The sequence below is a fragment of the Salmo trutta genome, chromosome 36 (genome assembly GCF_901001165.1).
Source record: "Salmo trutta chromosome 36, fSalTru1.1, whole genome shotgun sequence".
In the NCBI taxonomy this organism is placed as follows: Eukaryota; Metazoa; Chordata; class Actinopteri; order Salmoniformes; family Salmonidae; genus Salmo; species Salmo trutta.
Window position 1 is genome coordinate 27,499,496 of NC_042992.1, and position 15,024 is coordinate 27,514,519.

General features: G+C 43.3%; 1 protein-coding gene across 1 annotated transcript; it reads right to left on the reverse strand.

Moving 5' to 3' along the window:
• Positions 1-123: 123 nt before the first annotated feature.
• LOC115175762 (activity-dependent neuroprotector homeobox protein 2) lies at positions 124-13,474 on the reverse strand. Its single transcript, XM_029735244.1, has 4 exons — positions 13,162-13,474; positions 4,621-4,742; positions 4,175-4,288; positions 124-3,886 (listed from the first exon to the last, which is right to left on the reverse strand). Exons 2-4 carry the CDS (start codon positions 4,726-4,728, stop codon positions 1,217-1,219), a joined length of 2,892 nt encoding a protein of 963 aa, XP_029591104.1. The 5' UTR covers positions 4,729-4,742; positions 13,162-13,474; the 3' UTR covers positions 124-1,216.
• Between the last annotated feature and the right edge of the window lie 1,550 nt (positions 13,475-15,024).

The following is a 15,024-nucleotide window of genomic DNA, read 5'->3' on the forward strand; positions in this document are numbered from 1 at the left end:
AGAAACATAATTATGATCTTTATAGATAGACACACACGCAATAGCTTTCTTTTACAATAGCCCACTTTGGTTAGACAAGCTTTCTCAGACAGACACCCATTAATGAGCAAGCTGAAGCAGTGAAATATTTATTGGAAAAAGTTTATTCTGCACAATGCATCAGAAGGCTCAAACCTTCCAAGTCTATACACATTTTAGCTTCTGAAGGACTGAACCCATCTAAAACCCAACAGGTATATAGTACATAAAAACCTGACAATCAATTGCAAGTGACACAGGAAGAACTAGAAACAAGGAAGAAAAACCCACAGGGGAATTAGCATACGAAAATAATGGTAAAAACACCAGGAGAGGTTGTCCGTGTTCACCAAATAACTTACAACAAAATGAGTGGACAAACATAAAAAGCAACAAGGGTGAAAGTGATGGAGGCTACGGCAAAAATCTGTATTTTTTTGCAAACTGAACGATCCACTACATAGTTCCAATAGCGGGAAGAACAGCACTCGATACACATTCTGAAAAGAAGATGGACAATGTCTTACAGTTATGAATATACTCAGTCTCATCTGGTCAATGGATTCATATAATCACATAATAGATTTGAGTTACTATTGAGAACAAAGGACAATAACTATTATACATACAGAAAATAAGTCTTATGATACAGAAACACAAAATTGACAAATACTGTTCATTAACATTCTGAACATGAGAGTTAAATGGTGTAGTAGTTTGAAAGTCCGCCAATGATCCCAGTTTGAATACTTACATAATACCAAATACAGGTGTCTTTATATAGCTTTAACATTTGACAGCATTTCAAAATATTATTCAAACTGAATCATGGTCATTAGGCTGAAAACATCTTAAAGATGCCCCCTAGGAGGAAATGGTGGATTTAACCGTGCTGTGGTTGTATGAAACAAACCCCTGAAAACAGTGTCTAATACTAATACAGTCCTCACTTGGCTTTACATTTTTTACACTTGTATACAGAGGTTTGTTTTAACATGTAGCCTGTGAGAATGTCAACATTTGATTTACAGTTCTACGAAAAGGAGAATAATAAGTCAACATCTAAAATTTAGTTGACAATTACTAGCAGGGAGATTAACATCAATATAAAAGTATACATTTCAGGGCACTGCAGTCTGTTGCAGTCATCCAGGTAAAAGTATCTATACAGACTGTACATGCACTCTGAAGTGACAACTCAGACAGCCATTGGCTGTGGTTCTAAAGGATCCATCTCTGGAACATCCATCTGATGTGGTTCTGAAGGATCTTCTTTTGGAACAGAAATTTCTGGTTTCTCTCCTTCTGGAGAATCCGTCTGTTCTGGTTCGTCGGGTTCCACTTCCTGGTCAGCCATCTTTTCTGGTTCCGCAGGTTCCACCTCTGGGATGAGGAGGTCGTGCTTAAGTTTCTTCAGCTCTGTCATGTTGAAGCCCATGAAGATGGTAGGGCTGTTCTTCTGAATGGCCTTCATGCACTTGGTGCGCTTCATTCCAAACAGGGTGGACACCTCAGTCCGGGTCAGCCACAGTCTCTTGGAGAGCTCCTCAGACTCCTTCTTGGTGGGGTACGGCTTAGTGTGGAAGTATCTGGTGAGGAAGTCTTTCCGCTCCTCAGAGGGGCGTTTCTCCATCCCACTGGGGTCCAGCGCCAGCTGAATATAGGGGTCCATCTTGGGTGCCTGCTCTCGTTTTTCCTTCTCTCGTTGCTTACGGAAAGCTGCCCGCGCATCCCTCTCTTTCTTGTTGGCCTCCATGGCCTCCCTGAAGGCCGCCTCCAGCCTCAGCTTGCTCTGTAGCTCAGCAGGGGACTCAGAGGGCAGGGGGACAGGGATGGAGGCCTGCGCTGCCATGGGGACTGGAGGGAGCTGGGCAGAGTACAGACCTGGCACCTGGACCATCTGCTTAAAGGCCATGACCTGCTGTTGGCGTCCGTTGGTGGGGGCAGGCTGGAGTCTGTCTGCGTCTTTAGGGGTCTTGGGGGCACGGCGGCAGCGCTGTAGATGGATTACTATAGCTCTCTGCGTGGTCTTGCCTGTGTAGACGCCGTTGCAGTAGATGCATTTGAATGCTGCGGTCTTAAGGATGGCGTGGACGGTGGGTGCGATGCAGTGCTTCCCACTCAGATGGGCCTGGTAGTTCTCCACTGTGACACACTTCTCTTCACAGAAGGGGCAGTCGGTCCGCGTCGTTTTACTGGGGTTCCGACACACTTCCTGTTTACCACCAGGCTGCATCTTGAGGAAGATCAGGTCTAGGGAGTTGGTGACCAGAGCCAGTTTCAGCTCTGCGTCTCCCAGGATCTCTTTGGGGGCCATGGTGTTGATGTCGAAGTAGGGGAACAGAAGGTTACCGCTGTCGTCTGTGTACAGTCTATACTCCCGCCTCATGAAGTCACAGTTGGCCTTCTGTGTGGGGTTGTGTTGTGTGTTTGTGTGTTCAACCAGTTGTTGGATGGAGTAGAACATCCCAGGACAGTAGAGGCAGTTGAGCCCGTGCAGTAGGTGTTCAAAGAGGCCCTTCTCAGACAGCAGGATCTTACACTTCAAACACTTGACTGTCTTGTCAGGCATCTTCCTGAGGAAGGGAGCGCGGGCAGCCAGGCCCTGCTGCTTAGCTGTTCTGGGCTGGGCCTTGTGGGCAGCCTGTTGGTGAGCCTCATAGACGTTGGAAGGGAGCAGTTCATTACAGATGGGACAGGTGATCCACTTCTTGGCTTTGGAGTTGAGAGCAGGATTACCTGCTGGTTTGATTGGTTGAGGAGCCTTGCTGATCAGCTGGATGTTACTCGCCTGGCTGGGCATGCCCACCGGCGTGGCGAAGGTGTAGGTGGGCATGCCGTTGACCTTGTTGCCCGTGGGGAAGAGGTGGCTGAGGAGGGACTGGGAGGTCAGCATGGTGCCCTGAGGGTTGCTCTGGAGCATTGTACCCTGGGGGGTCCCCTGGTTCAAGGGGAGGCGCTGAGTCACCATGAGGGCCTGGGACATACCTGGAATGCTGATCTGCACCCTCGGGGGCAGGAAGACCTGCTGGGGCTGCTGCTGACCTTGGACCCCTATGGTGAAAGGCACCTGGTTGCGAGGAGCACCAGGTAGTGAGGCGCCAGAGGGCAGTCTGACCATGGTCTGGCCGATGGGCATGGTGGCTGAGATGGCCCCCTGTGGCAGAGCACTCTGCAGCTTGACAGTAGCACCAGGCTGGACGAGGCCCTTTGCCTCAGCACCGGCCAGCTGAACCAGGGCCTGGGGGGGGAGGAAGCTCTGGTTGGGCCCTGCTAGCTGCTCAGGACTGGACACCTGTGGCAGCTGTTTTTTAGGGGCCAGTGTTTGGTAATTTGTGGGCTTGGCATACTGAGTGTTCTCCAAGATCCAGGTCCTGATCTGAGCGCAGGCCCACTGGTGAGTGGGAGAGGCCAGGATGTGGTGCAGCATGTGCTCCGTGCTTTCAATAGCCATCTTACACACCTTACAGAACTGCCTGGAGGCTGTATGGGGGAACTTAGTGTCTGGTATCCGTCCTGAGAAGTGGTGCCACAGCTTCTCCAGGTGGTTCAGCAGCACGTGCTTCTTCATTGAGAACAGGTTTGAGTCCACATATCGGCACTTACGACACTTAAACCGGTCCCCTTTCTTGGTAGTTGAATGCAGAGACGCTGCATCTTGGTCCACGTTTGGAGAGCCATGGAAGAGGAGGAGGTGCTTCTTGAGGAGTCGGGGGTGGGCGACAAAGGAGCAGATCTGGCAGGGAGCCAGGACACACAGTTTCCTCTCATACTCATGGCTCCGCTGTAGATGACTCTTGTAGGAGTACCAGTTCCGGGTGGAGTACTTGCAGAGGGAGCAGCACAACAGCCGCGTGCGGTACGGCCACTGGGGGAAGGAGACGCGTGATTAGCAAAATAAGACCATTTTATATTGATCCGTCATTTCACTAAGGAATGCATGTTATATTTTTTTGTACGAAGAGTGTGTCCCTACATAGCCATTTCAGATGCTGATTAAGTGTGAACTGAATTAACTGATGCATATTCATCAGTGGCTATGCATTTCCACAGAGGCCAGAAATATTGGCACATTTAAGCAATCACTTGATTTCAAACACTGTTGGTTTGTTGACATCCCTATCAGACTTCCTCATCTTTCCAGGAGCCATTTTACCTTTTTCTTCCTCTTGCCTGGGAAGGGCTCACTGAGGTCCACCCACTCAGTCTCCTGGAATGCCTCATCAGAATCAGAATCTTCATCAGAGTTCTTCTCCTTCTTCTGCAGCTCCTGGAAGTTGGTGACAGACAACAACATACAGTTAAGGACAACAAACAGCTAAGTATCATGGGAAGAAAACACTGATCAATGATCTCTGAACATTCATTATCATTTGTACCAAATGGCACCTTATTCCCTTTACAGTGCACCATCTTTGACCATCGGGAATAGGGTGCCATTTGGTACAGAGTTATGGGAAAAGTACAATCCATGCCTATAAACAATGGGTAATATGGCAATAATTTCGGCCTCATCTAGCCCCCAAACAATAGTTGCTACAATACTCTGATACCGATAAAACAGATTGTTGTGCAATTTTTATGTTTAAAACTAAAACATACTTCCAGAAGGTTTTTGCAATCCTCCAGTCCAAAATCACTCAAAATATGTTTCACTCTTCTCCTTGTTTTTCGGATGTTCTCCAAGTTTCCAACCGGGACCTGATACATTGTTCCTCAGCTTCCTGAAAGAGAGAGGCCTCATGTTAGGCCAGGTAATATTATACACATCCAAACTAGGGATGGGATTTGACTGAGTACTTGCATGATTCTTTTTCCTAGTTCTCAAAATGTAAAATAAATAGGCCTATGTACACATATGTCTATGCCAAGAGTGACGATGACTAATTTATCATATCCATTACATATAACAAATCCTAATTGCCCTAATAAATATATCGTGCCTTCGGAAAGTATTGAGACCCCTTGACCTTTTCCACATTGTTACATTATTCTAAAATGGACTAAATAAAAACAATCCCTAAGCAATCTACACATAACTGTCAGTTGTACAACTGAAATGTGTCTTCCGCATTTAACCCAACCCCTCTGAATCAGAGGTGTGGGGGGCTGCCGTAATCAACATCCATGTCTTTGGCTCCCAGGGAACAGTGGGTTATAACTAGCTCAGGGGAACGACAGATTTTTACCTTGTCAGCTCGGTGATTCAATCCAGCAACCTTTTGGTTACTGGCCCAACACTAACCACTAGGCCACCTGCCACCCCTAATTTACACAAGTATTCAGACCCTTTGCTATGAGACTTGAAATTGAGCTCAGGTGCATCCTGTTTCCATTGATCATCCTTAAGCTGTTTCTTCAACTTGGGAGTCCACCTGGGGTAAATTCAATTCATTGGACATGATTTGGAAAGGCACACACCTGTCTATATAAGGTCCCACAGTTGACAGTGCATGTCAGGTAAAAACCAAGCCATGAGGTCGAAGGAATTGTCTGTAGAGCTCTGAGACAGGTCTGTGTCGAGGCACAGATCTGGGGAAAGGTACCAAAAAAATGTCTGCAGCATTGAAGGTTCCCAAGAACACAGTTGGCCTCCATCATTCTTAAATGGAAAAAGTTTGGAACCACCAAGACTCATCCTAGAATAGGCCTGCCCAGCCAAACTGAGCAATCAGGGGAGATGGGCCTTGGTCAGGGAAGTGACCAAGAACCCGATAGTCATTCTGGCAGAGCTCTAGAGTTCCTCTGTGGAGATGGAAGAACCTCCCAGAAGGACAACCATCTCTGCAGCACTCCACCAATCAGGCCTTTATGGTAGAGTGGCCAGATGGAAGCCACTCCTCAGTAAACGGCACATGACAGCCCACATGGAGTTCGCCAAAAGGCACCTAAAGCACTCTCAGACCATGAAAAACAAGATTCTCTGGTCTGATGAAACCAAGATTGAACTCTGGCCTAAATGCCAAGCGTCACGTCTGGTGGAAACCTGGCACCATCCCTATGGTGAAGCATGGTGGTGGAAGAATCGTGCTGTGGGGATGTTCTTCAGCGGCAGGGACTGGGAGACTAGTCAGGATCGAGGCAAATATGAACAAGGCAAATATGAACAGAGCAAAGTACAGAGAGATCCTTGATAAACATCCAACAAAGTACAGAGTAAAAAAAATATACAAAAAAGTAAGCAGGCACTGTCAACCGTGGGACCTTACATAAACAGGTGTGTGCTTTTCCAAATAATGTCCAATCAATTGAATTATTCACTCCAATCAAGTTGCAGAAACATGTGAAGAATGATCAATGAAAACAGGATGCACCTGAGCTCAAGTCTCATAGCAAAGGGTCTGAATACATATGTAAATATATATTCAAACCTGTTTTCGCTTTGTCATTATGGGGTAGTGTGTAGATTTTTTTTTAGAATAAGGCTGTAATGTAACAAAATGTGGAGAAAAAGGTCAAAACTTTCTGAATGCACTGTCGACTAAACCATTCCATTGTTTCTGCAACTAACTACCCCTAACAAGCAAAGTTTGAAATGTGTTCTATCCTCATGGCTTTGAGTCTAGTGACTTGTCAAGGAGTGAAATGTAAACTTAATATACAAGAGTTTGCATGAGATACACAAGTATGTGGATACCCCTTCATATGAGTGGATTCGTACATTTCAGCCACACCCGTTGCTGACAGGTGTATAAAAAAAAAATATCAAGCAGCCATGCAATCTCCATAGACAAACATTGGCAGTAGAATGGCTTTACTGAAGAGCTCAGTGACTTTCAACGTGGCACTGTCATAGGATGCCATCTTCCCAACACGTCAGTTAGTCAAATGTCTGCCATGCTAGAGCTTCCCTTGGTCATCTGTAAGTGCTGTTATTGTGAAGTGGAAACATCTAGGAGAAACAACGGCTCAGCCGCAAAGTGGTAGGTCACACAAGCTCACAGAACGGTTGCAACACTCACTATCGAGTTCCAAACTGCCTCCTGAAGCAACGTCAGCACAATAACGGTTTGTCAGGAGCTTCATGAAATGAGTTTCCATGGCCAAGCAGCTGCACAGATGCCTAATATCACCATGTGCAATGCCAAGCGTCGCCTGGAGCGGTGTAAAGCTCACCGCCATTGAACTCTGGAGTGATGAATCACACTTCACCATCTGGCAGTCCGACAGACGAATCTGGGTTTGGCGTATGCCAGGAGAACGCTACCTGCCCCAATGGATAGTGCCAACTGTAAAAAGTTTGGTGGAGGATAAATAATGGTCTGTGGCTGTTTCATGGTTTGGGATAGGCCCCTTAGTTCCAGTGAAAGGGGATTTTAACGCTACAGCATACATTCTAGGCGATCCTGTGCTTCCAACTTTGTGTAAGGCCCTTTCCTGTTTCAGCATGACAATGCCCCCGTGCACAAAGCGAGGTCCATACAGAAATGGTTTGTCGAGATCAGTGTGGAAGAACTTGACTGGCCCAAAATCAGTGCCCGACCTCAGTAATGCTCGTAGCTGAATGGAAGTAAGTCCCACAACAATGTTCTAACATCTAGTGGAAAGCCTTCCCAGAAGAGTGGAGGCTGTTATAGCAGCAAGTGGGGGTACCAATTCCATATTAATGCCCATGATTTTGGAATGAGATGTTTGATGAGCAGGTGTCCACATATATTTGGTCATATAGTGTATATTCAGTCAAAATAAATTGCCATTTAAGGTACATTTATTGAAACGGTAATAAACTGGTTATATTATATGGTGGAATACAATCTCTAAAAAGGAGGCAGTAACTGCACCAGCAGCACTTGCTTGTAGAAGCCTATGGCTGTGCAATGGTATAGCCTTGCTTTGTTAATTTAGTCGACATGACGCTCTTATTTCCCGAGCCCTTTCAAGGGCATTCAAGACACCTTCAAGACACCTGTTTTCTAGTAAAAAAACAAAACACATGTCATATAATAAAATAGAACAGAATATTTTTCCAAATGAAAAAAAAAAAAGAGTCACTGCGAAGTGAAGTGCATCTTGCATATGGAACTGTTATTCAGAGTGATCGTTTCAAACGTGGTCCAACCTGGCAATTTTTCAGGATTACAAAATAATTACGGCCACGAAATCTGTTTGGTGAGGCCTAGGCTTTATGATTCTGATGAAAATACGCTCTGTCTTTATCAAACTAATGCATTTGCGTATTTTCAGCGTGGAACCTGTATGTTTAAGGCCCTAGCAGTTCGCAAAGTAGCCGAAGTGGAAAATAGACAGGACACAATTATTCCAAAACGGCAGCCCTCTGTTGGAACACATTTCCTACTTCAATCAACCAGTCCATTTTGAATGTGACAAAACTGTCATTTGGCAAGGAATGTAGCTTGTGTATCCCATCATTTAGATAAGTTTTTCTAGGCATTTATTTCTGTAGGCCTAACAGGAGTTTGTGTGCCCCCTGAGCATGCGTGTGTAGAGGGAGCAGTAGGAACGCAATAGAGTGAGTGATACACAGAGGGGAAAGGGAATTTAAGAAGAACTGTGTGATGCTTGGTTTGGTTTCTTTTTTGTTGTGCTCTGCAAATGCACATGTACAAATGGAGCACTAGAGTCAAAGCAAATTAACGTCTTCAAAAAAATTAAAACAGGACAATTTCACTTGTCCGTTCGGGCAGCCACAAAGCACATTCCACCAAATAGTTTTACAGTGTGTGTATAAATAAATAAAAAATAAAAAAGTGATCTCTGGTTAAAAATCGAGCTTTGACATCCATGAATGTAGCCTATGGATTAATGTGTTTATGACTCATAGGCTATTGGTTTACATTTACGGCCTAATTCTTTTAGATGTGTGTATTGTTAGATATTATTTTTGGAGCTAGGAACACAAGCATTTATTTACACCCGCAATATCTGCTAAATATATGCATGCAACCAATAAAATGTGATTTAGTGACAAGAATTGGAAATGCCTTTCATGATACCCTCACCCAATATAGCTACTCTTGCCAAATCTAGCACCATGCGCCACACAGCAAGATAACATGAACATTTGGGTAGTTGCCATACGGCCAAAACAAAAGTAAAAAATGTAAAGATTTAAAGCCAAACATATAGCTGTAATAAACTGTCTAAACAACTCAATGTTATACAGCCACCTATTTTTAAGTTTATCCAATTTAAGGAACCATTTCATGCATTAGTGCCTTGAACGTGTCCTCTGGTGTGACATTACAATACATGTTAACAAAGGTTGAATGATAGAAGTAACGAATTAGTCAATTATTTTGTCTTTAAAATCAGTAATCATATTTTGGCATTTCAATTAAACTATTTGCATGTATAACGATGATAACCAAGTGTCTCACCATTACATTTAGGGTATGATTCAGTGATTTCACTAAACCTCAATTAAAAAAAAAAGAAGCAATTCTTACTTGTGTATTGATCAAATGTTACCTGCCTCATGCTTAACAATTATTTGTTAAGCATGAGGCGGGACATTACGTCACACCGATGGACAATATACAACTGGCAGTCAAATTTGACTGTTAAAACATAATTAATAGCACTTTCACAAGTTTCTGACCACTGGAAAAATGCTTCTAAACATCAGTAATGTATCCTCATTAAAGTCTATGAAGTGTACAGGTGCTGCCAACAGGCATTTGATTGTCCTCACACCACATCTTATATCTCACGCACTGAAAAGTACTGCTGTTATTTGTAGAATTAGTCCATTGTATAGTCAGTGTGGTAACTTTTAAACTGTGCTCCAAATCGTTTTTGAAAATCAGACTCTGTGCCTGCAACTTATCACGAGCAGAACCTCTATCATTGGCCTGTCTTGCAACAGCACTGTGAACCGCAGCACATTGAAGCATATGATTGGTCTACTTATGTAAGGCAGGGGTTCCCAAAAATGTTCACTCTGGGTCCCCCTACAAGCATTGGAACATTCCACACCACCCCTATGTGCACAAGAACTGTTCATGACAAACTGTTCACACCCCTCTTCTTGGTGCAGGTTTAAAGCTTATTACCTGCAATTCTACACATTTTGTCATGTGGTGCAAAGAACCTTTTATAGTTTTAAAGCAAATTTTCTTGCAATTCTATACATTTTGCCACATCTAATGTGTATTCATGTGATTTGAATGACATATTACAACATCTATGGGCAAAAAAACATTAGCTGACATAGGCTAGTTGATCTGGACATTTCTGACAAGTTATAAATAGCTCTAAGGTATACAATGACTAACATGACAAGAGGAACTGATGATACACTGCCCACTTTCGAAATTGCACCTTGTGCATTCTATTATTACAACTTTCAAGAGTAAGTTTAAAGCCGGACTGAGCTCAAGTGTGTGTGTGTGTGTATGATATATATATAGATATATATATAAACCTGCCCCCCTCCCCAGGGGGCACGTCGCCGTTTGGGAACCACTAATGTAAGGGATCAACGGGATTGGATGCAGTCTTTAAAAACTTTTTTTTTTAAACATCCCTCAAGATTAGAGTGGAGCTAAATAGAGAAAGAGAGAATGTACTCCACTGCGTTTATAAAACTGATAGCTGTTTTATGTACAATTTTGCCAAAACTAGGTTGCTGTTACTCCCGTCCCGATTGCAGAATACAGCCTTTTGACATGATGTACTTAAACCGATTTAATCCACACTTGCATTAAATCTCCTTATTTGGCGATTGGCATTTAGGCTGTGACAACGAAAAGACAGCAGACAGACCTACAGTATGTTTTAGCAGGGAAGTTTGGTAGGGTGACATGATTTGAAACTATGAAAATAATTGTCAAGATTGTGAACCCAAGCGGCTTCCCGGGTGGCGCAGTGGTCTAAGGCACTGCATCGCAGCCGAGCCCGGGCACTGCATCGCAGCCGAGCCCGGGCTCTGTCGCAGCCGAGCCCAGGCTCTGTCGCAGCCGAGCCCAGGCTCTGTCGCAGCCGAGCCCAGGCTCTGTCGCAGCCGAGCCCAGGCTCTGTCGCAGCCGGCTGCGACCGGGAGGCCAATGGGGCAGTGCACAATTGGCCCAGCATCGTCCGGGTTAGGCCGGCAGGGATATCCTTGTCTCATCGTGCACTAGTGACTCCTGTGTCAGGCCAGGCACAGTGCACACTGACCAGGTTGCCAGGTGTACACATTGGTGCGTCTGGCTTCCGGGTTGGATGTGCATTGTGTCAAGAAGCATTGTGGCTAGGTTGGGTTGTGTTTCGGAGGACGCATGGCTCTTGACCTTCGTCTCTCCCGAGTCCGTACGGGAGTTGCAGCGATGAGACAAGACTAACTACTACCACCAATTGGATACCACGAAATTGGGGAGAAAAAAAGCAGTTAAAAAAAAGAAAAAAAAAAGGAAAAAAGATTGAACCCAAAAGTGTAAGTTTGATTCTGGAGCGGGGACAATGAATATATATATTTTTTTTGGTTAGGGTGTAGGGGCAGATTTATGGCATCTTGTATTCAGGAGATTTTATTGACTTTATTTAGCCTGATCAGTGGAAAAATTCTCATTCTTAACAATGGGCTAAAATATTGGGGAATTAGTGTGCTTGTCAGCAAGAACACTTGTTCCCCAAACGTATTTTATTATTCCACTTCTTCCCAATGTTGCCAGTGTAATCACATATTTGAAGTCAGATATGCCTACGTGTCTTTGAAAATGAATTATGAGGCTATGTATTTTTGCAGCCATTAATGGACAGTTTTGAATAAACCATACAAATAAGCATTGGATATTAAATACTCCAAGCCTCAAATCATTTTTTATTTTAGTATTGTGCACATGCTAGGCAGATGGTAGGGGACTCAACTCAAACACATATTTCATCTCGGTAGAGTAAGATTATGGCAAGGATCTTCAATTAGTAGACATAAACCACCTGAATATTGATATTCAGTCAATTGTGGGTGATTGAGAGTTGGGTGATTGAGATATGAATTATTATTACAAGAACATTTTCAAACACCCAGCACTTGGGAAACATAGCTCAGGGGTGGTGAACCCTCCTGGAGAGCAAGCAGGATATTTTTCAAGCCTTATTTTAAAAAGAGTTCACCCAAATTACAAAATGTTTGTATTTACCTTGAAAGCAGTCTATGGACAAGGAGACTGCAAACTATGATTTGGTTACACACTGCTATCAACCATTAAAGTGTTAGTATTTCCTGTGCAGAGCCTTGGTGTAGTGGTAACACTACCCTGCACGTGTCACATACTTTCCATCTGAGAATAGGGATCAATCCCCGTTTCCAACCTTCATACTGTTTCTCCCCATCTTATTTCTTTACTGTCTGAATAAAGTGTCAATCAACCTAAATAAGGTTTCACAAAAATATGCATAATGGAGGTGTGAAATGTTAAAGTCGACAAATGAAGTTAATTTCATGTTCAACGTATCCTGAAAAACACCGGACCTGTGGTTTTATTTTCCACCCTGGTCATAGGCCTAAGCCATGTCAAAATACGTAGAATTGCAGGAAATTAACTTTAAAACAGTAAACTGTCCCTAATGTCTAGGGGTTGTGCCAGGGAAAAATGAAATTCACATTGCAAATCTCACTCTAAGCGTTCTTAAAAAGTTGGCAGCCCTGAGTGTATTCGTTCAAATTACAGGCACTCGAAAGAGTCCTGTATTGTTCTTTTTCGTCACTAGCTAGCTAACGTTAGCTGGCTAGCTAAGTAGATCCCCGACACAGGAGGTGAACATCTGCGTGCCTTCCTTGGATGTGGCAGCCGTTTTACAGACTCCCTCTCCGGAAACAAATCCTGAATTCCCCCCCCCCCCCACCCTTGGTCACCATGCCCCATGGTAGGCACAGAAATTACCATCGAAGTTGAAAGGGCAGTCATTCGAATGGGACGCCTATGCCACGAAGGGTCACCAAAAGCGGCCGGTGGACTCGACAGCAAAAATATAGCTAAAACCATCTAATTGTATGCATTGGCGGGAATAAAAATAAGCTAAAATGCTAGCTAGCTAGCTGTGTTGAACTCAATGATCAATCATTGGTTGAACTGCATACAAACATGCCTGGTTGGCTGATTTATGGAAGTGGATCTGCGCAAATGTCGACAATGGCTACAATAGGTGTAGATTTGTGATGAACTGTTGAAGATGTTGACTGACCGGGCTACATACAATTACCTTTGCTTTTGCTTCTTCGGTTATAAAAGGATGGCTGTCGCGTCTTTTTTTTTTTTTTTTTTTTACCGTGTATGGATAGTTTCACCAATCCGCCAACGCTTTAGTCTCGGTGTCACGAAAGTGTGCAATCAATCCACCTGGACGAAACTCTGCCACTCACCTCCCCGGACAAGATGCAGCCGCCAAAGTTAATTCAGGAAATAATGATTCATATTAAAGTGAAATAATTGATGTATTGTGCTGTTTCACCCTCCTCCTGAAGTAAAAAATGGCGCTTGTGTTCAGGACATGACGTGTGGGTCCTAATTAGCATATATGGAGGATGACCAATGAGATTGAAGTTAGCTGTGGACTAAATTGGGGAATTTTCCAAACATAATTGAAGTTTCGTAGTGATTTCCTTCCATTTCACTATTAATTGATGAGTTAATTGGGCTAATAAACATTATATAAGAGCACAAAAGAAGTGTGGGTGTGGCTACAGACAGAATAAAGGCTCTGGAAAAAGCTAGCTAGTCACATGGTACAATTCAAAACAACCAATAGGCTGTCAGGAAATTGAGGCAAAGGGGAGGGCCAAAAAGATTTTATGGTGACCTCATATCATGCCACTGTTCATCAGCCAATGGTAGACTTCCCTTCCAGTCCATTATTTGAAGAAAAAAACAAGAATTGAATTACATGCTACCTTTTAATACAATAAAGTAGTGTGTTAGAAATTACAAAAAGAAAATTGCAATGGTATTTGAAAGGTACGAATCAAGAATAACAATTTCTTATTATCGTTATATTTTATATGTTACGCAAAAACAAATAAATCTACTAATTGTAGCCAAAGGTGTAGCCACAGCAAAATTTGGCTCGCCAGCTAAAGCTATTCAATCAACTCCATTCTGTAAAACTATCTTCAGGAACGAGACATAAACACAGATTTACACATTGTCAATTGGGTCATCATATATGGTTGTTAATGTATTGATTGGTGCCCTAACGCCATGGTCTACTAGTGGCTGGCGAGTGACTATCTCTTGAAAGCCCATTGCCGATACATTTCTTTTTAAAGCTGAACTTTCCTCAACTTTCACTCCTATAGTCAGGTTTGCATTGTCAACAGTTGCATTGTGACAGTAGACGTGTCCGAATACCCATACTAGCGTACTACATACTAAATTGCATACTCATTTCGGAGTTTAATCTATTTACAATTCACTCGTCTTTAATGAATAACATTTGACAACAGCTGATAATCAGATAAATTGTCATACTGTACCAAAATATGAATGGTGGGAGTCAACGCAATCACGCATTAGGAGTACTATTTTCACATACTATAAAACTTTTTTTCACGTAGCATGAGTATTCGGACACAGCCATTGTCTCTTCAAATCACCACCTTCAGGTGAAAATAAATTACTTCTAGCGAATTGTCGCCAAACTGTGATCGCCCCCTGGAGGCCAACAGTAATATTGCAGACCTATCCTAAAACTGTTACAGGCTTGTTATCTTCTCAAATAAAAACGGTCAGTATTCTTTACTCATTATTGTATTCCTCATGATGGAAATATATTTAAGAGCAACACTCAGAACAATGGCCTTGAGTGCGAAATTGCTCGATATGCACCTTATGTGAACAAGGTGCCAGTGAAGATAGCGAGAATACGGTGTACATTGTTTCCGAAGAGACAAACCAAGTACTGTAGCAGAATGCGTTGACAAAGTTTTGCACATCTTTCTGTGAGAGGATTTGGTGTTTGGGTTGCATTTGCTATCAGGGTCAATAGGTCATCTGGGTTTTTAGTCTTGGTCTCAAGCTAGAGGGCCTGCTGCCATCATTTGCTTGTCTGCATCTGACACCCTATTCC

Excerpts from the sequence above, each read along its gene's own strand:
- LOC115175762 (XM_029735244.1), bottom strand. The coding sequence starts at position 4,728 with ATGTATCAGGTCCCGGTTGGAAACTTGGAGAACATCCGAAAAACAAGG. Across the intron at positions 4,289-4,620 it reads ATTGCAAAAACCTTCTGGAA|GAGCTGCAGAAGAAGGAGAA; the intron begins GTATGTTTTAGT and ends ACCAACTTCCAG. Across the intron at positions 3,887-4,174 it reads CAGGCAAGAGGAAGAAAAAG|TGGCCGTACCGCACGCGGCT; the intron begins GTAAAATGGCTC and ends TCCTTCCCCCAG.